Genomic DNA, 27,898 nt, shown 5'->3' with positions numbered 1-27,898 from the left:
GTATAATTATTTTATATATATAAATACACATACATGCTTGTATATATTTAAGAAATATTTTCATGTATATAATATAGATTTATATATAATTTAAATTATATATAAATATAAATATTTTATATATAAATAATATTTTTTGCTTAAATGTACATGCATGTGTGTGTATATATATATATATATATATATATATATATATATATACAAAATAGTTCAGTGCACCCACATATATTATGTAAACACAAACTTTTATTTTGGATGCGATTCATCGCGATTAATCGTTTGACAGCCCTAACTTTAACGACAGCCGATTCTTCAAATTTACAAATAAGACAACATTCCCAGCATGCCTTGCTGCTCTGATCTTCTCCTGACAGCCCCTGTCAGGGCTGGTGTAATTAGAGAGGACAGGAAAAAGTCACTCACACCCATCAGCTATTGAAAATGGCTCTTCCAGTTGTCTTTTGGCCATTTGGCACTGACAGACGAAGAGAAACCAGAGAGAGTGGAGGCTCTGAACGAGTGATGTCCTTCTCCATGCCTTGAAACTGTCAGTCATTCCAGACAAAAGATCTATATTGTTCTATAGGCTACTGTCCAGACAAAATTACATATGACTCCTAGTTCACACTTCTGACAGGTGTTAATAATGCGCTGTGTGTGAATGAGTAAAGTGGGGTAGTGTGTTGAGGTCAGGTTATGACTTGTGTTAAATGGCTCCTGGCTGTTTAATCAAGCATAAGAAGTTTGTATATGATGTGCTGAGTGAGGAATGTCGTCTCTATTCACAGACAGGCTAATTCAATGATCATTTGACACTGTGTGCTTAACATGCAGAGATCAGTTGGGCTGTGAACTGACACTGTTTCAAATGGCAGAGTTGAAAGCAGGGCCGAGAACTTCTTAGTGTAATTCAGTTAAACAAAAGTCGCTCGGATGCTTTAATGGCCGCGCTATGCTGCCCTCTTCTGGTGGGTGCAAGTAGTGCAGCAGAACCCCTGGCTGTCACGTGACTCCGAGGACGGTAGACCAACTTTGCCTCCATCTTGTGGTCATACTACACTGGCACGTTTTTGAAAATTAGTATCAGTATTCCATATTCACAGAAAAGTACCTTTTCTTAAAAGGTTCGCGCAATGCGGAAGTAGGCCTAAGTTGCTTCTTTTTTAGTGTGCGAGTCTTTCGATTCGTTGTTAATAATAGATAGTTAATATTAATTGTATTGTTTATTGCTTCATTCAAGGGACGTATGCTAATGTGCGATGGCAAGCAGTGAGACTAAGTAGGCCTATGTATATCTAAAATTAAGATTAATTCATTTTGCTTTTTAATAGGCTACTTGTCTTAACAAAGTGAGTAAAAGCAAAAAGTACAGGCCTATATGGCTTCTTGTTCAATTTGTTCATAATGTAAGAAATGATGTAAGAAAAACTGGGTAAATTTCACTTGTTTATTGAGGGATATTACAAAAAACAACATTAAGAAAAGTGATATTAAGGACTCTGGGAAAAACCACCACTTCCAATATTCCCAGAAAAACATGTTTTGTATTAAAAAAATATGGTATTTATTAGTACTCATTGGTTTTCGCTTTAGAAGTCGTTTTTAAAATTCACTTATGTTCAATTATAGAAGTAGTTCACTTTTAAAAATACTTTTGCTGATAATTTACTCACCCCCATGTCATCCAAGACGTCCATGTCTTTCTTTCTTCAGTGGAAAAGAAATTAAGGTTTTTGATGAAAACATTCCATTTTTCTCCATATAATAGACTTCAATGGGAACCAAACGGTTCAAGGTCCAAAAGACAGTTTCAGTGCAAACTGTTCAAAGGGCTTTAAACGTTTCCAGACGACGAATAGGGATATCAAGCGAAATGATCACTCATTTAAAAAAAAAAGTTGAAATGCTCGCCATGCATCCTTCTGTGATGCGCGTTCATGAATCTCCTGTTCAAACTCGTTCATCAAAATGAACGAATCTCTTCCCGAGTCAATTCGTTCATTTCGTTCATTGAATGAACCAAATGACACGAAAAAAGATTCAAACAGGAGAGTCACGAACGCGCATCACAGAACAGAGCAAGGCAACCATTTGAGCTTATAAAACTTAAACTTTGTTGTTTTTTTTAATGAGTGATCATTTCGCTTGATGAGACCCTTATTCATCATCTGGAAATGTTTAAAGCCCTTTGAACAGTTTGCAGTTTGCACTGAAACTGTCTTTTGAACCTTGAACCGTTTGAACCCCATTGAAGTCAATTATATGGAGAAAAATCCTGGAATGTTTTCATCAAAAACCTTAATTTCTTTTCGACTGAAGAAAGAAAAACATGGAAATCTTGGATAACATGGGGGTGAGTAAATTATCAGCAAAAGTTTTTTTTTTTAAAGTGAACTAGCCTACTCCTTTAATTGTGATCACAGATGACTTAGATTTTAAATCATGATTTTACCTTTTAATTGATCGTTTTACGTTTTGAGTGTATTGTCTTATAGATATTAGAAGATATTTTGATAAATGTTTTTGTCAGTTAACATTCTTCAAAATATATAATTTTGTCCTCTGTAGAAGAAAGTAAGTCAGCTACTGAGAATTTGGGTGAACTATCCCTTTAAGACACAATGGTGGGACCATGAATACTGCAATGTTGAAATTGCCTTTTCTTATGGCACGAAATAAATAAATAACCCACAATGAAATGTCTAGCCATTGTTATAATTAAGGTTACATTATCAAAGCCCGTGTGTCCCCTGTAAACCCGCAGCAAGTCCAATCCTAAACCATGAGGGATGTTTTTCTTCACTCAGCAACTCAGCGCTGCAGCATCCTACCCTGACTGACGTCACCCCCAAATTTCGCAGCTCCGTCCACTCATTAATTTAGCCTTGTGATCAGAAATGGCGGAAAGATTACTCGATGCAGAGTTATTTTTGTCTCCCAAAGCTCATTAGGTGCGGAAGGGTGATTGAAAACACACCACGCGCCTCGTGTGTGTATCCGTCTCGCGCCTGTGAGCTCAGGTTACCGCCGCGAACACCGCTCCGCGTCTCAGCGCGTCCCACAAAAACACACACTTTTGTAGTCTGGGGAGGGAAAACAGACTCCATCGGACACTTCGAGGGACAAACCGCTTGAAAATGTTGACCCTGTTGTCGGCTATGTACTTGGTGGTGCGCACGGCTTCGGCGCAGGTAAGACGCCTCTCCTTGACAACGGAGGCGTACGATGCACCATAAACGTACGCTTTTTCTTTGAACACAAGCGCTATGCGTTAAATTATCATGATGTAACCTTACCGTGCAGGCGTACGTATAATTTGCCCAATATCGCATAGTTATATTTAAAGCAATTGATTTCATGATATAAATTTCATATTCAAATGGTTGCAGTGTTTTGGAATGTGATTTTGGCCCAAATAGTCTTTACCTGGCCCAAGATCATGTAATTTGCTGGACATAGCAATTTAAGGTGATCATCAGGCTGCTTAACCAGTCTATTACCATGTTAGATCAAGTAAAAAACATTTAGGAACAGTAATGACCCTGCTTTAAAAACACAGTTAAGCTGGATTTTCCATTGGGATTGGTTGATACTGGCAATCGTCTCATTCATCATGCACACCTTGAAATCGTATAGTGGCCAGTGGGGCATGATGATTAATTTAGGATGCTTTTGGCAAGCAGAGTCCAGCACCATGGATAGCACACTCGCTCCTTCTGGATCTCCACCTCTCCAACGGTGTGTTATGTAATATTAACTTTGTCCCAAACAGGAGCAAATATCTGCATCAGTATGTGGCTGATCTGTAGCGGCGTACTGTGTTTTTAACACACACCCATCCTGGTCACACTAGTGAATTGCAGAGGCAGACTATGATAGTAAAATGCATCATTTAGCCTGAAGGAGAAACCAATGCCATTAGAGGCTTTTAAAACTTAACCCTGGGTCATTATTTAATCCTGAGTGTGGTGTAAGCATGTTATCTTGTTAACACACCTTGACTTTTTGTGACAACATGGTGGGGATGACACATTTACTAATGTAGGATTTAAGGTCACATTGGGAATCAACCATTAAATAGTTTAGATAAATTTAATTAATTAAAAGTTGAAAGCAAAAAACCTCCCCTACATTTAGCACCACAACTGGGGGGTAACATTGTATCTGCAAGATGTTTTACCTTTTAAAGGGTTTAACCCTACCCTTTAGTTTAAAGCCTGAAATATGAAATAAGTCAGAAAAATTGAGTATTTAATACATCTGGCTTGTATGATATAGATAGATAGATAGATAGATAGATAGATAGATAGATAGATAGATAGATAGATAGATAGATAGATAGATAGATAGATAGATAGATAGATAGATAGATAGATAGATAGATAGATAGATAGATAGATAGATTATGCCCTTAACACCTCAAAATGTGCAATTTGGTGCAGTTGTTGCCTAAAAGTAAGATAAAATTCTAATAGCTTTAAATGTAAATCAATGAGATTTTTATAACAGCAATATACTTACATAAAATGCATAAATATCAGTTGTCACTCTATATCTGTAATAATAAAGTATGCTTAGTTTTATGATCAAAGCTCTGTAGTTTAAATTGTGGGGTGAAACATAATGCAATGCAATACAATTTATGATTGAGAGATGGACAAATAAACATTCCTCAAAAGCCTGTTGTATCATATTTGATACTTTAATTATGTATGAATAATAAAGTAAACAAGTCAACCTATGTTGCTTCAGTTCAGTTAGTGTTTAAATATTAATAACACACTATTGCAATCGAGTCCATCGTAAAAGTGCTTCTATTTTGAAATTCATTAATAACTCTCAATTTATATTATAAGCATAACAATATAAGAGAAAATGTGCATAGAAAGTTATTGCTAAATTGGATTTGACCTCTGATGACCTCTAGTGGTGATCATGTTTGTGAATGATCTCAAAAGCTTTTTGTGTTTCAGTGGAAGTTAAGCTCTAAGATGCCACAGGAATCTGTAGGGGGCTCTTACTAGTCTACATATGCTGTTCTGTTAAAGGTATAGGCAGTTTTCGGAGAGGTTAGCAATATAGCGAGTTAGCTTTGAAAGCATGAGATCCCACCCTCCCTTCAGAGCGCGTTAAAGAGACGGCGTTAAACTACCTCATGTCTCTAAGCAAAACCATTTCACAAGATGTAAACAACACTGGTCCAGAAGCACTTCCTGTTTTAGTTTGTAACTGTTTTCTTTATTTCACATGTTAAGAAAACATCTTAAAGATGTTTGTTTAACTTTTTGATTCAGTTTTAAATGTTCTGTTGGTTGTATTTTATCCCAGCTTTTATGTAGTGTTAAAAAACTGAAACAGGAAGGGCTTCTGGACCAGTGTTGTTTACATCTTGTGAAATGGTCTATAATAATAATGGACATAATCACTTAAAGAGCGCTGACCTGCATGTACCACCTGACTGCTGCAGTTTCATTTCAGCATTAGTGTTGCCATTGAATTAATACATTCGAATCACGACCCGCTCCGAGTGTAATGTCACGGGTTTCTTTATCTTTTCCAAATTACAGTAGTTAAGGCCATTGCACAGTGAGTCCGAAATTTTAGTATGCGTTTTTTCGTATTCATGATTCGGTGGCTCTGAATTGTCAAAACACCATTCAAACTCCATTTAAACTGCTTGCTACGGATGCGAAAAAACGCAGAAATTCATACCCGAAGAGACTTTTAAACCAGCATAACAAAAAAAAAAACAAAAAAAAAAACGTTTCTGGAACAAATTGCCAACCCTGCCTTTAATGTCATCTGAAGGTGACAACATTAAGCTATTGTGTCAACATTTGAGCAGGATATAAATAGTTAGAGACACACACACACACACACACACACACACACACAAACTGTCTTTAATGACCACTTAATGTCTATAGTAAAGGACATAAGGATACACAGGACTACATGACTATTTTTTGTCTTCAATATCCTCTTTGTTAGTCTGTAAAAGATGCTTATTCTGTTTGACTGCTCATTCAAATGACATAACTTTTACTAATCTGTTTCAGTTGGCTATTATTGACGATTTGTTGTTTAAAGACCCGAACCTAACATAACTGAAAGAAAGGGACTTTCAAAACTCGACCTTTATACGGTTTCCAAGGCTTTTACTCCATATATGGTAGTGCAGGGGGCGTGTAGGATGTGAGGGCTTCAGCGCGGGTTCTTATGGGTAAACTAGTTCCTTTTGTGAACTGGTTGGTGTATGGGAGCAGCAATAAAAACTACATATCCCAGTGTATAGCATTTCTGTGCCTGTGAAAGCGCATGACATATTTCCATATAAGAATAGAGGTGACCCTCCGTTCAGTCCGAGGTAGAGCAGCAGCCCATCTTTGTCGCACATCTCAACCTGCACAATCAGAGCCGAAACATGGTGAGATTCTCATTCCTCCATTTTGGTCCTGCACGAAAAAAATCCAATCAAGTTCGCAATGGGTTTTTTTGTATAGCATGGCGGGCTTGTTTGATCTTCTAAATAATTTTAGGTGATATTTAATTTTTGATATTTGGATTGTGAACTCTGTGATTAGGTAACGATTTATTTTGAATAGTTTTGAAGCAGTTTAATAAACGTTTAACTGTCATTTCCGCGTTTGTGGGGTGTGTAAGTGAGGTGCCATCTTTTACACATTGGCGCTATTTTGTCAGATTGTATTTGTAAATACTTCGAAGTGGAAATTTTCGTCGAAGTTAACGTTACAGTCTCGCGCACATAGTGACGTTACCATGGTCGCGCGGAGCATCCGTTGCATCACTGTTTCATTCATTCATTCATTGAGGAGGGGGATACAAATAAAAATCAATAAATTCCCATTTTCTGAAACAATTATGTGTTAATAAATACTCAAATCTGGCACTTCTGATATAATCCAGATCTTTAGGCCTTTGTTCTAATAAATAGGTCATTCTGTTGACTCCAGTGGCCGTGTGTTTTGTTGCAGGCCGAGCCGATCCGAGTCCTGGTGACTGGCGCTGCTGGACAAATCGCTTATTCTCTGCTGTACAGCATTGCTAAAGGAGATGTGTTCGGCAAGGACCAGGTGAGACTGGGTTATTGCATAACACGACACTGGGGGATAATACAAGTGAAGCAAACTGGATTTTAAACCATGTTCTTGTGTTATATAATGTGTGATTAAAACATGCGACTCTTTTGATCCATCAGAATAAGTCACTGGTTATTTATGCAGTACTTAATACATGTAGATGTAGTGTGCATTTTACACCATTTTGAGATTATTGTTTTGAACCGATTATTGGAAACCAACCAATACAGGTACATGTTTATGACTCCGATAATACAATAACTTACAAATGATGCAATAACTTCTAGCCTAATCATTTAGATAGCCTATAACAATGAAATATTCTTGAATGATAACAGCAAAATGTTACTAGATATTTTGAGATATAAGTATGGAAGCTCGTTTCTGCCACGGAATTAAAAATACAAGAGGTAATTCATACAAAATAGATACAAACTCTCAATTCTGAAAAATAAACTTGCAATTGCAAGAATTTTGTAATTCCTTTGGCAGAAACAAGTTTCCATATTGATATTTCAAAACCTCTAGTAATTCTGCTTGCAGTTCTGATCTTTTTTCCCCTCAAAACTGTGAGATATAAACTTGCAATTGCGAGTTTTAATTCTGATAAAAAGGTCCGCTCTCAATTTGTACAATTTTAAGTTTATATCTTGCAATTAAGAGAAAAAGTCAGAATTGTGAGATGAAAAAGTCGCAATTACCTTTAGCTTCCATAAATGTATTATAAATTGAATAAAAATAAATGTATGTATGGCATTGTTAGGTGCTGTTGTTTAGAGAGCCACCAAATGGCATTTTGAGTCTTAAGCAAATATTGTGTAAATGTTTGGTCATGTTCATTAAAAATGTGTAATGTCAACATGTACATCTCAAAAGTTTAGCTTATATCACATATATATTGGCATTATATCAACTTCAGTCATATCGTTCAATCACTACTTCCTGCTTTGCTTATCAAAATGTTCACTAAGTTTTAACCTGAGATTCAAAAAAGACGTGAACAAAGTGTAGCATAATTATATGTCCGCTGTCTAAAGCTGCACAAATTCTATTCCCGAACATGTTTTCTGTCTGTGGCTGATGCTGTGTAACATGCATGTTGTCCTCCTCTGTCAGCCAATCATCTTGGTGCTTCTGGATATCACTCCCATGCTGCCCGTGCTGGATGGGGTCGTCATGGAGCTGCAGGATTGTGCTCTTCCTCTTCTGAGGGGTGAGGAATTGCTTCAAAGGGACACTTAGAGACTCCGTACGGCAACTTGGTTTATTTATAGCCAACATCTGGAATGTATTAAGATGCAGAAGAGCAAGCATGAGTCTGCAGAATGGATCCGCAGCGGTTGCATAAAAAAAACAGCACGTGGTACGCAGTATTTGAAGCACAGGGAGGTGTAACCAGCACTGACTGAGCTTATTGGCTCACACTGTGGGATAGTCTTTGACCAATGGGAAACGGGATGGTGCCGCAACAATGGGAGGAGGAGGCCAAAGAACAAACCTGTATATCAGAAGTTGTGCTTTGGCTGAAGTCCGTTCTGATAAATAGATCTTTACTAACTCTCATTCTGAAGATTATCACTGAAAAATGAGCCAATTCAGGAAATATCAAAAGCCTCAAACCGTTTATGGTGATGTGATGATGTGATATGAAAGTGTCAGGAGGTCATGTCAGCACATGCTCCTGTTAAATTATAGTCTTGGTACAAACATAATGAGGCTGCGTTTCCCAATACCGGTGCTAAAATGTCTGCATGTGCAGTTTATGTGAGTTTATCTTTCAGTCACATGCTTGATAGACTGAAATAGTCTATTACTTGCTACAAAAAACAAGATTTTTTTTTATTCTCCTGGTCCAGTCAGGCAGTTAGTTCAACAAGAAATTATTTAACTTCATTTTTTTTTTTTTAAATAAAAGATTTTTTAGCTTTGAAAAAAATAATCTATGCATGTCATTTTAATTTGTAATTTAAAAAAAATCAGTAATGAACTTCCCATGGAGATTTGTTGACCTAACTGTTACTCTGATACTATTTCTGTGACCTTCACAGATGTGATTCCTACCGATAAGGTTGAGGTGGGCTTCAAGGATCTTGACGCTGCCATCTTGGTGGGATCTATGCCAAGAAAAGAGGGCATGGAGAGGAAGGACCTTCTGAAGGCCAACGTGGCCATTTTTAAAACCCAAGGTGAAGCACTGAACAAGTACGCCAAGAAGACAGTCAAGGTAAAGTCTGCAACAAATAATGTTTTCGAGCCATTTAATTTTAGACAAAAATATGCCTAATCAATCATTTGTTAGTATTTGGTGTATTCAGTTATGGCGTTCAATTACTTTTCTTTCCATAGGTGCTTGTTGTCGGGAACCCAGCCAACACCAACTGTTTGATCGCCTCCAAATCTGCTCCCTCCATTCCTAAGGAGAACTTCTCCTGCCTGACCCGTCTGGACCACAACAGGGCCCGCTCTCAGGTCCGAACCCCGCTGCCTCATTCACCTTCAGTTGTTATTCTGCTTTATTCAAGTTCTCTAAGTCTTTGTGCTTTCCAGGGCTGCAGGTAACTGAGCTTTTTTTTATTGTAAGTGTCCCTCAAATAGCTTAGTTCTAGTCTAGAGTAGCCATATTTTGGTATGTACTCTAAAATAGTTCATAGACCATCAGAGTGACTTCGGTGTTGATGTTGTGTGATGATCATATGCCATTTTAGAGGAACTTTCAGCCCTAAGCACACGCATACTACAGGCCTCTTCCTCATCTGCAGTTGTCCTCCATGCCTGTAGGTGGCGATGCGTGTTGGTGTGTCCTCTGACAGTGTGAAGAATGTGATTATCTGGGGAAATCACTCCTCAACTCAGTACCCAGATGTGCACCATGCTACTGTGAAGCACCATGGGAAGGAGATGGCAGCCTTTGACGCTGTGAATGACGAAAGCTGGCTGAAGGGCGACTTCATCTCCGTAAGTCCAACATCTCACCCACTTTTGTAAGATCATCAAGCCTTTAACTAGGAGGAATATCTTGCTGTCTGTGTAATATAATTTTTTCTTGTGTAACTAAGTGATCACAAATGAACGATTAAATAAAAAAAGACATGTCACTTGTAAATGGTGAAAAAATGTTTGCCTTTGTCTGGATTTATGATTAATTATTATAAAATGCATAGTTAGTCCATTTAATACCCAACTAGAGATATTAATAATAATTATCATAACTATCATTTTAAAGCGATATTGACATATAATAAGAAAATATAGGCCAAATTGTGCAGCCCTACTAACAAGCATAGCTAACCTGAATTTTTATTGTTTATTTTATAGTCTATCCCCAAATCATGCAGGCCTAGATTAGGCGAGCCACGTTAAAGTTCCTATTATTATGATTATTATTAACAATTTTAAATATGTATTGTTCTTGGGTTTTTCATCACCCTGCAACAAAGATTAGAGGCAAAGTCACTGTTAAAGTGACACATTAAAGCATTATATTTATTGTTTTAATGTGACCAAACTTTTATAAATGACTTCTTGTATCTTATTGTTTTAATTTGCCCATCTGTGAGTCTTTTGATTTCTATTCGGCAGACGGTGCAGCTGAGAGGTGCAGCTGTCATCAAGGCCAGGAAGCTCTCCAGTGCAATGTCTGCTGCCAAAGCCATCTGTGATCACATGAGGGACATATGGTTCGGCACTCCTGATGTGAGTTTGCTCCCCTGTGAACCCTTTACAGAAGAAAATGGAGTTTTTCCTAAATATTTCCAGTTTATTAATGCTAAATCATTCTGTCTCTGAGCAGGGCGAATGGGTGTCTATGGGTGTCTACTCCTCTGGTAATTCCTATGGAGTTGATGATGACCTCATGTACTCCTTCCCTGTTCAGATCAAGGTTTGTCTTCATCACTGAAAGGTTTAAATCCTAAACCATTGAAATAATTAAAAAAAAAAAAAAAATTTAAATTTTATTATATTTTTATTTATTTTTTACATCTGCCTTGTAATTAATTTCATTGGTTAAGGTTACAGTGATGGGTAGGTTTAGGGATCAGTGTTTGGTGTAGTTTTTTTTTTTTTTTTGGCCTTGGATGCATGTGAACCTATTGTAGAAGACCAAAACAAAATTAGGAATTTAAGAAATGGCATATTAGTGGCACTTTAAATAATGAATAAATGAAATTATTTAAAAAATATAAGATTTATAAGTTAAATGCAAGTACTGCTCATTTTCATGTGTTTCTTTATGTCGGCCACAACAGAACAAGACCTGGAAGGTGGTTGACGGACTCGCCATCAACGATTTCTCCCGCGGCAAGATGGACGCCACCGCCACTGAGCTGGTCGACGAGAGAGACACGGCACTCACCTTCCTTGGAGCGTGACTCGAGACTACACAGCAGCCGTTAGACCTTTCCAAGTCCCCGAATCCCCGACTCTAACATCCTGTAGATGTCACAGCTGACCATGTGTGTGTGTGTGTGTGGATATTCATGTATCTTAACATGTGCGTGCGTGTGTGTTGCTTCACCAGAAACGTTTGCAATGTAACTTGCTCTGCTTGAAGGGTCCGGGGCAACACCTGATGGGAAACCTTTCCAATTAAAACTGTTACGCACATGGTTGTCCTGACCAAAATAATGATCATCTGTCATGCAACAATAAAATGCCATGTGGAAAATAAATGTCAGATTTGTTTTGAGTGTTGTTCACATGCAAGATCATGTCCATCTCTCTAGCTATGAACAGACGGAAGTAAAAATATATATATTATATAAAGATTATTATTTTCTTATATTTTCATAATTGGCTTCAGGATCAGGTTAAGATGGTTCAGTCTTATTCTCCTGTTTCCTTGTAGAAAGAAGGACTGGGAAATCATTTAAGACAGTGTATTGGTCAGAAAGGATGGTTATCCTTTTTCCACCACAAGAAAAACGAATGATTTAGGTAATCCTAATTAGATTATGACGTCATATTTGTGAGATGAAAATATGCACATACAAGTCATTTAATAAGATATGACTGTTCAAATTATGATTAAGCTAAATGAGATCATTTTGAATTTGTCACAAAAGGTTGCAATAATGCCATTGATTCAAGATTCGACACTTTTTTTAGATACATTTTTGTGATACATAATGATTTAACAAAGCATTTTTTTTTTCTTTTACATAAAATAAAAGCACTGATAAAATAAAAGTGCACTGTGTGTTTGTTTGCAACCATAACCAAGAGATGACGCTGTTTCACATGCTTACAATCTCTCCAACGCTATCAACACTGTAAAACTGTTATATGATTGGTCGAGCAAGGTCACCCCTCTGCTCTGATTGGTCGGTCAACGAACATCATCGCACACACCGATTTCTTGTGACACTTCCGCCCTTGAAGCAGCGTGTTGTGCACTGGACGTGAGTATCCTCGCATGACTTGTCAAAAAATGAGCAAAGCGAGCCTGTCTGCTGTCTAGATGTGCTTTGAGTATTATAGTTCCCCAACCCCTCCAAACCACTATCTGTGTGGGCAGTGCCTGTGTTTGCTTGCAAGGGGCCATTGAGCTTTGAGTTCTTGAAGGGCAAAGTTCATGACAGATAACTGGAAAAGTAGGTTTTTTGTGACTTTGGTTGTGTTTTGGACTGACAGAAGCAGTTATTTAGGTCTGTATTAGCAGAAAAGCTTACTCCCCCTCATGCCATTGCTGTGAGCAGTGTGCTGTATTAGTAAAACTCACAGTCTGTCGACTGTAATTGTTCAGTTGACATTTAAAGGGGTCTTTCGAACAGTTATTGCGTGCAAAAATAACTAGAAGAATCACAAAGTGCTAAAACAACCTTAAAATTATTAAAGTGGCATGCTCATGGAAGTGTCCTATGGTATACCAAAACCTCCAAAATAAGAAATGGTTATACAAATAAATATAAGAAGAGCCTAAATAAAAAAATGTAAAAACAAACAAAAATAATTGTATTTATACTTTTATTTCCGTATTTATGTATCATATTTTTTCCATATTTATTTTTCCGTGTATACATTTATTCCCACATTTATTTATCTATCTGTTTATGTCTACATTTATTTATTTAGAATTTTATTTATTTATACCTTTTATTTATTTATACATTTCTTTGTCCATATGGTAATGAGGGAGGGGGCGTGTTTTACCTCAGACATAGCAATCGAGCTCAGAATGGCAACGGTGAATCTTTGAGGCTTTGAGTGACACTTTGTGGTGTGACCAAACAAATTGCAAAAGGCCTGCGGACATGCCTTTGCAAGTCACACAGGGAATGAATGACTTAAATATGGGCAATAATGTAAAATAAATACATAAATAATTGTATAAATGAAAAATAAAAAAATGTGGGGGAAAATTCAATTATACATAAAAAGGAAATACAAGTATAAATACACATTAATTTTTTTAGAAATATGGTTGTATATTTAGTTAGGCTATATATTTATTCATTTGTTTTTGTTTTTTTACATTTCTTTTTTCACACACACACACACACACACACACACACATATATATATATATATATATATATATATATATATATATATATATATATATATATATATATGATATAAAATTTTATTATTCCGTGGTGTAAACGAAGTAATGCCAAAGTTGTTGTATATATATGTATATAGGAACAAAGAAATGTAAAAAATGAATAAATATATAAATAAATATAAAACTATATTTCTTATATATATAATTTATTTCTTTTTTCAGGCATTACTTGTTTCCACCACGGAATAAAAAAATTAAAAAAAAAAAGTTTAGTTTTGAAAAAAACCTACAATAAGCTATATATCGATCCTAAAATAACAGTTTCACCAAAAGGTTTTGAGTGTGAACAAAATTCTCATTCACAACCAGGAGGACAGAATGGTGGCGGAAGTATCACTGACAGACACAAACACAATTAAAATGACACAAATTTATAACAAAGCATTTTACCTGCATAAAATGGGAGTGAACGAACGTATTAGTGAACGAATTCAAAAGATTCCAGTCACTGAGATGAGATCGTATGAATCATAATCCCTCCACAGTCAGATTCGAGAACGCGTTCTATTCGAACGTCCAGCGCTCAGTCAGAACGCATCCAGCGAGAGTCAGGCTGTGTCCGGTTTGCTGCACGTGACAAAGCGATGGTGAACTTGGTGACGACGGGATTAATAATTCAACTGACACATTAAATACTGTACCTGCTGTAACAGTTGTTCACTTTTTTCTGGATTTATTTACTTTTCCCTGAGTCCGTGACGTGACGTGACGGCACTGGGCAGTGCTGGAGTTTATTAAAAGAACCGTGCGTTATTCTCTCTCTCTCTATCTCTCTTTGCGCATCTCCTTCAGGGGTTTTGGTCTTTGCAGCAGTGCGTTACAAAGCCCTGATCGGGTGTCCTGAGCATGACAGTCGGTGAATATATCTGAAATCTCATCTGACCAGGCTGTACAGAGACTTCGCTTCGAGTTCGGATGCTGCACTGTTTTGTAGCTTTTCTGAGGTTCTCAAAGCATCTTGTTACTGCTACATTGAGGCTATTGTAGTTTTATGTAGTGTAATAGAAGGAACCGTACAGCAGTTGATGATTTGGACCTTTCTGGGCTGGTGAAATCCATTCAGGATTTATACTGTGTTGTTTTTTTTTTTTAATCTGGGAGTTGTCAAAAGTTCTTGAACATGTCTTTTGTTGCTGGTAAGTTTTTCTTCATAGACTGCTGTGGTGTTACAATGATGTGAGATAATAATAATGCTACTCAGATATATGCATTATTTACATGATACTCATTCAGAGACCCGAAAACCACGGTAGGACAAAATATTCCTAAGAATGATAATAATCATCAGGTTTTTAATGTTGGGAGTAATGTTTTCTGTTCCTTGTGTTTGCTTGTTAGATCTGTATAGAAGCAGCTCTAATGCAGGTATGGCGGAGTTTCAGGAGAAGCTGAGATTGCAGCATGAGAACTCCATGCACACGGAGCTGGAGAAGCTCCTGACCACCGCCAAGACACCGGAGGCCGAGGTGAGAGCTTTGTCCTGAAAACTCTGTTTGAGGTGACAAACACGTCCCAGTGGTTCTTCTGTCCTTGACTTCATATGCATTTCTAACGCCTAACTCACACATGTCTCATCACCAGTGTTGTGCAAGTTACTTCCAAACTGTAATACATTAGGTATTACTTGTTACTGTTATTTAAAAGTAATTCATTACCTTACAATATTACTGTCTCAGAATTGTAATGCGTTACATTACTCATGTATTACATTTGAGTTACTTTCACCAAAATAACTAAGTAGAACTTAACTTTGGGGCTGTAACGATATGCAATATGAAACCGAAATCGTGATTCGCCACATCCACGAACCTACAGAATCGAGACACACCTCTTCCAACTCCAGCGTTATTCTCCTTACCGTCCAGATCCAATGCTGCCTTATCTTTAAATTAGGCTATTAGTATTATTTGAAGCTAACATTATAAAATACGTAGACCTACTCCACAAAACTAGTTGAGGATAAATTATTTAAAATTGGGGAAGTCCAGCATTATGGACATGATGACATTTGCAGTCAAAACTTGAAATAAAAAGTCTCAGAAAATACATGTATTGAAACGTATATAGGCTACTTCCTTAAAGGACTCCAGACATTAGACAAATATCAGTCTATGTTTTATTTTTAACATTAGGGAAAAGACACACATTCATGCGTGACAAAAAATAGGAGGCAAAATATATTTTTTGTAATTCTGTTAATTACACTGCGCAAATCGGGTGAGGAAGGGTTGGCTCTGCAGTCTCCATAGAACTTAAAATATTTTATTTTAGTTTTCGTGTTCGTTTATGAGGAAAAAACAATGTTACAGACGCGACCGCTCTGAACTGGCACTAAAAGACTGCTTTAAAACTTTCACATAGTCTGTTGCCTTTAAGAAGTAAAAGCAGACATTACACTGTAATACAACTGTAATACAAGCCTCACTGAACATGTAACGAGTAAAATATTACTGAAAATTGATTAGTAATGCCTTACACTACTGCGTTACAGCAAAAAGTAATATGTTACTGTAATGTATTACTTTTGTAATGCGTTACTCCCAACACTGCTCATCACACACATACGTTTACTTAGCAGAACAGAAACATGCTATAGACTAAAGCTCAGCAATCAAGCTTGTTTCCGCTACTTAATAGAAAATAAAAAAGGTAATTGCAACTTTTTATCTCACAAGACTTTTTATTTTGCAATTGTGAGAATTATCTCAGATATGTGATATAAATTTGCAATTGCGAGTCATAAATTCAGAATTGCGTGATAAAAACTTGCAATTGCGAGTTATAAATTCAGAATTGTGAGATAGAAACTTGCAATTGCGAGTTAGAAATTCAGAATTGCGTGATAGAAACTTGCAATTGCGAGTTAGAAATTCAGAATTGCGTGATAGAAACTTGCAATTGCTAGTTATAAATTCAGAATTTCGTGATAGAAACTTGCAATTGCTAGTTATAAATTCAGAATTTCGTGATAGAAACTTGCAATTGCTAGTTATAAATTCAGAATTTCGTGATAGAAACTTGCAATTGCGAGTTATGAATTCAGAATTTCGTGATAGAAACTTGCAATTGCGAGTTAGAAATTCAGAATTGCGTGATAGAAACTTGCAATTGCGAGTTAGAAATTCAGAATTGCGTGATAGAAACTTGCAATTGCTAGTTATAAATTCAGAATTTCGTGATAGAAACTTGCAATTGCTAGTTATAAATTCAGAATTTCGTGATAGAAACTTGCAATTGCTAGTTATAAATTCAGAATTTCGTGATAGAAACTTGCAATTGCGAGTTATGAATTCAGAATTTCGTGATAGAAACTTGCAATTGCGAGTTAGAAATTCAGAATTGCGTGATAGAAACTTGCAATTGCGAGTTAGAAATTCAGAATTGCGTGATAGAAACTTGCAATTGCTAGTTATAAATTCAGAATTTCGTGATAGAAACTTGCAATTGCTAGTTATAAATTCAGAATTGTGAGATAGAAACTTGCAATTGCGAGTTATGAATTCAGAATTTCGTGATAGAAACTTGCAATTGCGAGTTAGAAATTCAGAATTGCGTGATAGAAACTTGCAATTGCGAGTTATAAATTCAGAATTTCGTGATAGAAACTTGCAATTGCTAGTTATAAATTCAGAATTGTGAGATAGAAACTTGCAATTGCGAGTTATAAATTCAGATTTGCAAGAGCAGCTTCCCAAAACCCTCATAATTGTTAGCCTGTCTAGTGTGACTCCGGAGACTCTTTTTCACCATTGGTCCTGAAACAATACAAATTATTGAATATTGAACTCCAGGATATAGAGCTTAATATTTGACCAAACTTAAAATGTACTGAAATTGTAAAAAAAAAAATATATATATATATATATATATATATATATATATATTTATTAATAAAGAAGAAGAACTGTAATCTGCTTGTTTGTGCTCTTGCAGATCTCCAGGAAGGACTTTGAGGGCTTCAAGAAGCTCTTTCACCGTTTCCTTCAGGAGAAGGGACCGTCTGTGGACTGGGCCAAGATACAGAGACCACCCGAAGACTCGGTGAGACAGATGAGTGCTTGGATGAGGAATTAAAAATGAGATATTAAGATATACACTAGTGGCCAAAAGTGATGTCTGGGGGGATATTTGTTTTTAATGTCTCTAAAAATCTAAATATGAGGAAAGAATGTCATTTTCAAAAAATATATTTTAAGTATAAAGGAAGAACAAAACCCCAAAACTTGGTTAAGATATGTATATGACAAAATGATTTGGCAAAAAAGAAAAACTACTGTACAGCTACTGGTCTTGTTTTACTATGCAAAAAGAAAAAAAAAACTCACAAAAACACTCAAAAGCATACATTTACTATTATTAATGTATTGGTTCTCACTCGTTTTTGCATGTGTTCATAATTTCTTTGTATGACAGCTTGGCCAAAAAATTAAGTCTGCACAATTCTGCATGTTTCATCGCAAATAAAACCATTGACTCCAAGCACAACTACACAATATGATTACAAAATCTTTAACACATTTTTAATAATATTTCAATAAAGAGTTACAATTTCAAATTCCCTAGGCCTCTACTGTGTATGTATATACATTTATATTTATTTATATATATAAAATTAATTTTTATTAAAAAATATATTGTTTCATCAATGTTACATATGTTAAAACCAGTGTTATTTTAGTTTCTATTTTAGTTCTATTTTATGCTAATTTTCATTTTATTTTTAGCAATTTCATTGTGCTTTTGTCATTTTATTAGTTTTAATATTGCTTTTTATATGTATTTTTATTTCAGTTTTATTTTAAGTTAGGTTTAGATTTTATTTTGTTTCCAGTTAATTTTAGTTCTAATTAAAAAAGAAAATTAAACTAATATTTATATTTTATTTAATTTCAGCTATTTTTTATTTATTTTTTCAGAATTTTTTGATTTAACTAACAATAATAACTCTTTAAAAAATATATATTTTATGAACACAATAAAATCTTTTTTTATTTTTTACTTTTAAACCAGCATAAAATTATTCCCAATATTTTTATATATTCTCAATATATTTTTCCCTTTATTTATTTATTTATTTATTATTATTATTATTTAGTATTATAGTTCTGTCCACATACATTTTAGATGCAGATTACATATAATGTAATCCAACGTCAGTTGTCCTAAATAGATATCCTTTTTATGATACAAAATTATAATTTTTTCACATATGCATGTGCTTCTGCAACTTTCCAATCCCTGCATTGACTACCGGCCCCCTGAACAGCGAGGAAGGGAGAGCAGCAGCAGCATAACTTGCTTGTGTATGGGTGCTTTATCAAGCCCATGACATTTCCCTGTTGATCCCCTCCCCAAATTACCCACGGCCCCTCTACAAACACTGAAGGTTAAACTATGAATAGCACAGCACTTCCAGCATCCCACAACTTTGGCTGACATTTCTTTTCACACAGCCGCTGTGAAACTCATGTTACAGCACATAGTAAAGGCCAGGCTGATCTGAAATCAGCTCCATGAGATCGACACTCATCAGACCCATTACGAAATAAACTTCACGGCTGCTTCTAGATCAGATCTGATCCTCAATGGTTCTAGTTCAGTCCTCATGTGGGGAAGCGCTCATTGGCTGGATGCTTGATCTATGCGCGTGTCATTTGTTGACAACCGGCGTCTCAAATGTTAAGTTTAGTTGGCAGATGTTCAGTCAGGAGAGTGGTGGTTTGAAACCTTATATTTGGTCTGTGGTTTTAACCTTGAGTATACTTCTTATAAAGGGGTTATATGAAGAGAAATTGATTTGATAGGAACAGTGAACTCTTTTATAAGCTTCTCTCCAGTCTAAAAAGAGCATTTATTGACATTATGTTCCTGGTTCAGTACAAGTTGAGCTTAATCACCAGAATGTAAAAAAGGGCCTTATCCCTTCATTTAAAAGTGAATGGGGCCGATTTGTGGAGAATTTGAAGCTTATGAGTACTTAAATTATTTCTTCTGTTAAAAATTGTGCATTATTTAAACTGTAAAGTGTTTACATCATCATTTTAGGGTCCATACTAGACGCTTAGTATGCGATTTTCCCACACTAAGATCATATTAACAAGCAGTATACAGTTAGTATTTTAAAGTCACCATGACATTAAAAGTTCTTGTTTTTTATGGAATATTGCATTGTTTGTTATAAATTATAATTATTTTTTTATAAATTCGTAATCTTTAATAAAAAAAACTTCCCCTCCATCTTGCAGATCATCTCTTCTCTGATGATGCGTTAACACAAGATCAACCAATAGCAAACCACAACCATCCGATCAGTTCCCAATGGACAAAATCAAGTCCCGCCCAACATTTACTCTTGTTCTTAAAGCCGTTTCGCTTGGATAAACGTCACAACAGGAAAGAAAAGACTATCGTGGCTCATCCGTCATGCACCATTGCAAATTGGCACCACTCCCTTCCGTTATAAGTGTACACAAGATTTCTGCTTTAAAAAAAAGGAACGGAAAGAAATTAAGTCGAGGTTCATTTTGTGGTAATCAACATTATGCCACAAACGCTGTCAGTTAATCTTAACTTGTTTATATTGTAATATTTCTTTAACCTAGAGATCTAAATCATTTGATTTGATTTGATTTGACCACTTAAATATAAAAATATGAAAAACAGTAAGAAACTGTTTCATACATTAAAATCAAATACAAAAGTAGTCAGGGATAACACAATAAAGCCCGAAGACCTATTTCCATTGTGGTCCCATTTAAGTAAACGTAAATGAATAAAGACTTATGGACCACAAGCAATAAAATGGCAAGTCATTGGACTTTTCCATTTTTGCCTAAATTCAAGTTTCCACTATGATGAAACTGCTGTGGGAAGACTTGCTTTACGCAATTTTAATTCATGCTTTGTTCATCTGAGATGGATGTGTGTGCAGGCATATCTAGATCTGTTGGCTCGTGTTAAAACAAAGCTTCACACCCAAATTCTGAGATCTGATCAAATCAGCTCATATTTCATATTCAATAATACTGTATATAAGTCTCTGTTTCAGTCTCTCAAAGCCCTCACAGTGCGCTGCTCTTCATGTCATGATCTCGGGGTTGATGACTTTTGCTTTTTGGAGTTTAGTTTAAAGGGCCAGCTCTGTTTGACTGGAGTAAATAAAGCCTGGACTGAAAAGTGAAATAAACATCTATCAAAGGTCTTTCTATCATCATTGTACGTCTCTGAAGTGAGAAGTACAAAGAGGCAGAATTCAAATAATTGTCTTCAATCCACTCCACACACGCTTTCCTTATCCTGAATAAATGATTAATAATAGTGTGTTTGCTAGACTCAATGGACAAATGATATGGTTGTCATTGTTTCTCTTGTATGAACAGATCCAGCCCTATGAGAAGATCAAGTCGAAGGGTCTTCCTGCCGATGTGGCTTCCAGCCTTAATAAACTGGCGGTGGTGAAGCTCAATGGAGGTCTGGGGACCAGCATGGGCTGCAAAGGACCCAAAAGTCTCATCAGCGTCCGGAATGAAAACACTTTCCTGGATCTGACTGTACAGCAGATTGAGGTATTACATCACACACGCTTCCTGCCGTTATTCAGAACAAGGGCATTACTGATTTTCAGCAAACACTGATTTCAAAGGTTTGGGGTTGGTAAGATTTTTTTAAAATTCGTTTTTGAAAGAAAAACCATAAATTGGGAAATATTATTATAATTTAAAATAACTGATTTCTATTTGAATATGTTGTAAGATGTAATTGATCAAAGCTGTATTTTCAGCATTATTACTCCAGTCTTCAGTGTCACATGATCCTTCAGACATCACTCTAATATGAAGATTTGCTGCTCAAGAAACTTTTCTGATTATTATCAATGTTGAAAACAGCTTCATTTTTTGAATAGAATATTCAAAAGGACCATTTATTTTAAATAGAAACCTTTTGTAACAGTCACTTTTGATCAATTTAATGCATCCTTGCTGAATAAAAGTATTGATTTATGTAAAGACCTATTATGCGTTTTTACATTTTCAGCTTTCTTTAGTGTGTAAGGTTGCTGTTTCAGCATGAAAAAGATCTGCGAAGTTATAAAGCACAAAGTCACTAGAGCTGGAGTGTCACTGTTTCTGAACTCCCTGAAACGCCTCCGCTGAAGTCTTGAGTTTTCTTGCGGGAACTAACACGACACAATAATTCCCGCCTGGGGTATGTGCCAAAAAAACACACACACAAAAAAAAAAAAACAAGTCGAGACCTGGTTAAGTTGTGATAGTTGTGTGTTGAAACTCGCAGTTATACCAACAAACAAACTCGAAGTGGTTCACCAATCACAACACACTTGTCCAGCCAACCAATCAGAGCACATAGAGAGGAGCTTCATAGAGACAGGAACTAAACAGAGCGTTACTGCCAGACTGGAAAGAGAGCTGCAACAATGTCAATTGCGTTTGTTTGTTTTTACATTCAAGCATGAAATCCTCTTCTAGTAGACACTAAACTCTAAATCACAACTTTGTAAAAGGGCATAAGTTAATAGGTCCTCTTTAAAGGGTAACTAAACCCCTGGTCAGATCATGATAGATGATCCACCCACTGGCAATATTTGAAAAATGCTGAAAAAGTGGGCGAAATAGATGCTAAAACACTCTATCCTGATCGTTTTTAACACTTGGACTGGTTTTGACGAAACGAGCTGTTTTTTATAATGCCAAGGGCGTAGCTCGTACCGAGAGTGTGGTGAGCTGAAACCTGCGTACGGAACATCCAATAGGAAAATTCAACTCCACCGTTCAACCTCAAGAGGGCAGCACTAAGACGTTTTTACACCATATATTGTAGAAATAAAACACTTTATACACAAATGTCAAAAAAGTTACTTGAATCAATGACTGGGACAGATCATTAACTAAAAAAAAGTTGGTTTAGGGTTTAGTTACTCTTTAAAAAGAAATCTTACTGACCCCAAACTTTTTTGCTTTTAGCATTTCTTTAAGTTTTTATAATTGAACAGAACTGAATTGTGTGTGACTTCAGAACAGCGGATGATGTGTCATCTAGTGGGGTTTAGACATAAGATGATGTAAGACCCTGTTTGCAGTTTCAGACCTTGGTAAAAGGTTTCCCTCTGTGCCCATGACCAATTACCCCAGAGTTGCATAATAACAAGTTTTTTTTCTCCACATGACGAAATAAAATCAATTTACAGTAATATCTTGTAAAATACTATTTTGTTATGTGATAAAAACATACCTATGATATAGCTACATTTTAATTTTTCTTTTCAGAGATGTTTGCTCCCGGTTTTGACTTATTTTAACATCTAGAATCATCATATGCTCTAATCAATAGTCATACAGTAATAATATACATACGACGAGTAATATACAAGAACTGTATTTTAAATGAACAGCAAAAATAAAGCGACTGGAGAATTATCTTATCTGAATCTCTCTCTTTCAGCATCTAAATAAGTCGTATAACGCAGACGTGCCCCTGGTGCTGATGAACTCCTTCAACACAGATGAGGACACTAAGAAGATCTTGCAGAAGTACACACATCACCGCGTCAAGATACACACCTTCAACCAGAGCAGGTACACACATCCTTATCCAGGCCAGTGAGAAATATCAACTTACCGTGTTCAGTTTTTTATCATCAGAAACAGCGCATTTAACAAACATGGGTAGTTTCAGTTTTGCTTTAAATAATTGAGTTTAGGCTTCTGTTCTGAATTTGAGGGAAACTAAAACGAGTTTATGGTGTTTGTTTGTAAACGCTTCGTCTTATTTACCAGTATTTTACATTATTTATGAATGTAATAATAAAATGTTCCTTATAGACGAACCGGTACGACTTAATCATGTTTACTTTTTTTATAATTTTCCAGAAAATACCATACTCGTATTTTGTCAGATTCCGTATTTTAGAACAGTGTTAATGACACTAATGTCTTAAAAATCATTTGTTCCTGTGTTTTTGTAAATATGAAGTTATTTTCAATGGCCACATTTAAAGAAAACGGTAACACTTTACAATAAGGTTCATTAGTTAACTACATTGGTTAACATGTACAATATGTGAACAATACTTCTTTAGCATTTATTAATCTTAGTTAATATTAATTACAACATTTACTAATACGTTATTAAAATCAAAGGTAGTTAATGAACTGTGAACTAACATGAACGCACAATGAGCAGCTGTATTTGTATTAACTAACATTAACAAAGATCAATAAACACTGTAACTAATGCATTGCTCATCATTAGTTCATGTTGCATTTACTGATGTTAACTAATGAACCTTATTGTAAAGTGTTACCAAGAAAACGGTTAATTTTGCCAAAAATATTAAATATGTTGTAAATATGCAAAAAATATATATCAGCCAACATTAGGGAACATTGTTCTAACAATAAAACATCAATAACTGAGGTAATATTATTTCAAGTTTGTTGTTATTTCAAGATCGATTCACCCATCAGTTCTCACAATAGACCATTAGTTACTGAGGTATTATTATTATTTCAAAATGGCCACTGCTTTTGTGGGGTTGTCAACTTGTCCATTTTTCGCTCCTGCACAGGTATCCCAGGATCAACAAGGAGTCTTTGTTACCAGTGGCCACTAACATAGGCCTAAAGGGTGAGAATGAAGAAGCCTGGTACCCGCCCGGGCACGGAGACATCTACGCCAGCTTCTACAACTCCGGCCTGCTGGACAAGCTCATCGCTGAAGGGAAAGAGTACATTTTTGTGTCCAACATTGATAACCTGGGCGCCACGGTGGACCTGCACATCTTGAACCACCTGGTGAGCCAGGCCGGCGGCAAACGCTGCGAATTCGTCATGGAGGTCACCGATAAGACACGAGCTGATGTGAAGGTGAGGATGTAACAGTAGCCACTGTGCGAGGAAACCTCTGATGAATAGGCTGCCATCTTTAGCCTCCTTGTTAGAGCGCCTGACTCTCACGCCAGAGGCCCGGGTTCGAGGCCCGCACAGACAGAATTTTCATTTTCGGTTGAAATGGTCGTCTGAGGCCCCGATACACTTGAACTTGAACGAAATGGTGTGATGTTATTTAGAACAAAATCATGCAAAACTAAGTTTGCTGGGAGTTCAAAAAACCTTCTCCGGCTCATTTCTTCTGTTCAGTTCGTAGAAGTCGGAGGCAAGTGAAAACATGAGCACACTGGAGAACTGCTTTATAATAGAAATGAAAGCTCTAATCCTAATTGGAAGCGACACTGTTTTTCTTTTTTTTTAATACTGTAAAGCTGCTTGCTTTTAAGGAATCTAGTACATTGTAATATAAGTGCTATATAAACGTGTATATAAGTGCTATATAAACTAAACGTGACATGACTTGACTGGAATTGCAGAAAACAGAAAAAATTGTTTATTTAGAAATATTCCAGCTAAAACATAGCACAGATGTAAAGTTTCTATAAGTTATATTCTATTATATTATAAGAATTAGAGCCAGACCGATTATCAGCAGGCCGATATTATCGGCCGATATTAGGCATTTTCCAAACTATCGATATCGGCAGTTATAATGGCCGATAAATGAATATTTCAAAAATAAAATATTCGCAAAACACGCTTGAACCATGTCGTGAGTGTTGGAGTTGTATAGTTCCCAACAATTAAAAGAACATCCCCATCAGTTCTCTTAACTCAAATAAACATGACAAAATTTGTGACTATCATGTCCAGTTTTGCTGCTGTTCAATAAGCCGAGAGTGAAGCGGAATTAGCTAGCATAATTACGTTACGTTGTTAAAGTGTAGTTGACTGACAGTCCTTTTAACTTTTGACAATGTGACTGAAGTATTTCTTTAATAGCGTGTGACAGTTATAGCAATGAGACTTATCATCTCTCCTTGGCCTGTTATATTGAAAATGTATGTTTTACAATTTGCAGTATGACGTAATCCATTGCTAAATTATGGCTCATCATAGACTAGCTAACCACAAAGCTAGCATTTCATCAGTCTGTTCTGTTGTGACAATAAAAGAAATATGTTTCTTTTTAAAACGCATTATCATATTATAGTTAAAACGCATACATAACTACAAATAACTAAAGTCAGGAAAATCTGTTAATGTTTTGTTGCGCGTTTCTGAAAATAAATAAATAAATATCAGCCGATATATCGGAATATCGGATTTTAAAACCAACAAATATTTGTATCGTGTCGCCCTTCAAAATCCTTTATCGGTCGGGCTCTAATAAGAATCCACCTTCTTTAACATGGAAATCTTTTCCGGTTCATTTCTTTTGTCCAGTCAGTCGAGGTCAGACGCGTGTCAAAACAACACGTTGTGCATTTTTAGTAGAAGTTGAAGTTGTAATTCTAATCAAGTGACACTGACTTTTTTCATGTTTAGTACTGTAGAGTTGCTTGCTTTTAAACAATCTATTGTATAGTGCTATTTAAATAATCGTGATGTGACAATACCGAAAAAATCCACATCCTATGACCAGATGCTTTCTTAACTGCTGTTTTTTGGGTGTGTAATTTCGCAATTGTGAGGAAAGCACACGGCACACATTTCCATATCCATCTAAACGGCTCTTCCGGCAGCTGGATGGTTTTATATGGTTCGCTAACAGCATAATCCTGCAAAAGTATTACAAACTAACCTCTAACCGCAGAACAAAAAGAACTGAGTGAGTATAACAGGGCCTATATCAGGGATCAGCTGGTGTTGTTTGTTTCAGGGTGGCACGCTGACGCAGTATGATGGGAAACTCAGACTGCTGGAGATCGCTCAGGTGCCCAAAGCTCACGTAGACGAGTTTAAATCCGTCACCAAGTTCAAGATCTTCAACACCAACAACTTGTGGATCAGCCTGCCGGCCATTAAAAGGCTTCACGAACAGAACGCAATGGACATGGAGATCATTGTTAATCCTAAGGTGAACACCATACCCTCCTCCGCATTAACGCGTATCAACATCTGTGTATGAAACAGCATTCCTCTTCTGTCCCCAGACTTTAGATGGCGGTCTGAATGTCATTCAGTTGGAGACGGCTGTGGGCTCTGCCATGAAGAGCTTCGACCATGCGCTGGGCATCAACGTGCCCCGCAGCCGCTTTCTGCCTGTCAAAACCACCTCTGACCTCCTGCTGGTCATGTCTAACCTGTACAGCATGGACGCGGGCTCTCTGACCATGAGCCCCAAGAGAGAGTTCCCCTCAACACCTCACGTCAAACTGGGCAGCTCCTTCACCAAGGTAAGCACTGAGGCAGACTTATACACTGCAAAGATTATTCAGGCCACCTAGACAGGAAGAGAGCGCTTGACTTTAAGTAGGGCCCTATGATTTCCGCGATCACGGAATTGCGTAATTGGCAAATTAACATGGAATTTTGTGGAATTTTACATATTTGGTTTCAAATTCTGTTTTTGTGTGGGAGAAGAACGTATGTCTGGTGAAAATGCAGACCGGGGGAAGCAAATCTGGGCAACACAACCCCCATATCTCAGCTCTGGAAGGGTCTAGAGCCTCCATTTTGCACTCAGGTCTAAGTCTCATGGCCCTCTATCAGAATCCAGAGTTTCAAGAAGATTGGAGAAACTCAAAATTTCTACCCGAAAAAAACGACATGGATCCCACGTAGCATTTATCCCACTATTTTTATAATGGCATAAATGCCACGTGGGAATCCAGAGTTTTGAGAAGATTGGAGAAACTTAATTTTTCGCCCAAAAAAAAAAACGAAAGGGGTACTACTGTCGTTTTTTTTTTTTCGGGTCGAATTTTGGAGTTTCGATATCTCAGCTCTTGAAGGATCTAGAGCCTCCATTTTTGCAGTCAGGTTTAAGTCTCATGGCCCTCTATCAGAATCCAGAGTTTTGAGAAGATTGGAGAAACTTAATTTTTCTCTTTAGAAAAAACTTTAAAAAAAAACTTTAAAAAAAAACGAAAGGGGTAACACTGTCGTTTTTTTTTTCGGGTCGAAATTTTGAATTTCGATATCTCAGCTCTGGAAGGGTCTAGAGTCTCCATTTTTGCACTCAGGTCAAAGTCTCGTGGCCCTCTATCAGAATCCAGAGTTTTGAGAAGATAGGAGAAACTTAATTTTTCGCCCAAAAATGAAAAAAAACGAAAGGGGTAACACTGTCGTTTTTTTTTTCGGGTCGAAATTTTGAATTTCGATATCTCAGCTCTGGAAGGGTCTAGAGCCTCCATTTTTGCACTCAGGTCAAAGTCTCACAG

At 36.5% G+C, this 27,898-nt stretch overlaps 2 protein-coding genes across 4 annotated transcripts in view; both read left to right on the top strand.

Moving 5' to 3' along the window:
- Positions 1-2,797: 2,797 nt before the first annotated feature.
- Positions 2,798-11,770, top strand: mdh1aa (malate dehydrogenase 1Aa, NAD (soluble)). Of its 2 annotated transcripts, none has more exons than XM_039686897.2 (9): positions 2,798-3,191; positions 6,996-7,094; positions 8,217-8,313; positions 9,149-9,324; positions 9,447-9,569; positions 9,879-10,055; positions 10,680-10,793; positions 10,891-10,980; positions 11,348-11,770. In XM_039686897.2, the coding sequence occupies exons 1-9, from the start codon at positions 3,138-3,140 to the stop codon at positions 11,468-11,470; spliced, it is 1,053 nt and encodes a 350-aa protein (XP_039542831.1). In that variant the 5' UTR covers positions 2,798-3,137; the 3' UTR covers positions 11,471-11,770. The 2 variants fall into 2 exon arrangements, with proteins under 2 accessions (XP_039542831.1, XP_039542836.1); XM_039686902.2 differs by lacking the exon at positions 2,798-3,191 and adding an exon at positions 6,294-6,427.
- A 666-nt stretch (positions 11,771-12,436) lies between these two features.
- The window catches only part of ugp2a (UDP-glucose pyrophosphorylase 2a), a 28,229-nt gene continuing 12,767 nt past the window's right edge, over positions 12,437-27,898 (top strand). The window contains exons 1-8 of one of the 2 annotated variants that reach the window (XM_089131996.1): positions 12,437-12,499; positions 15,004-15,131; positions 17,599-17,706; positions 21,045-21,230; positions 23,125-23,258; positions 24,251-24,548; positions 26,395-26,592; positions 26,669-26,911. In XM_089131996.1, the coding sequence (XP_088988122.1) occupies positions 15,033-15,131; positions 17,599-17,706; positions 21,045-21,230; positions 23,125-23,258; positions 24,251-24,548; positions 26,395-26,592; positions 26,669-26,911 (1,266 nt within the window). In that variant the 5' untranslated portion in view covers positions 12,437-12,499; positions 15,004-15,032. Of the gene's footprint in view, positions 12,500-14,450; positions 14,802-15,003; positions 15,132-17,598; positions 17,707-21,044; positions 21,231-23,124; positions 23,259-24,250; positions 24,549-26,394; positions 26,593-26,668; positions 26,912-27,898 lie in introns of those variants that run through there. The other variant, XM_089131995.1, reaches the window with a different exon arrangement.

This window comes from Pimephales promelas, chromosome 6 (genome assembly GCF_988280905.1).
Source record: "Pimephales promelas chromosome 6, fPimPro1.hap1.1, whole genome shotgun sequence".
Taxonomy (NCBI): Eukaryota; Metazoa; Chordata; class Actinopteri; order Cypriniformes; family Leuciscidae; genus Pimephales; species Pimephales promelas.
This window is presented reverse-complemented; position numbering and strand designations above follow the sequence as displayed.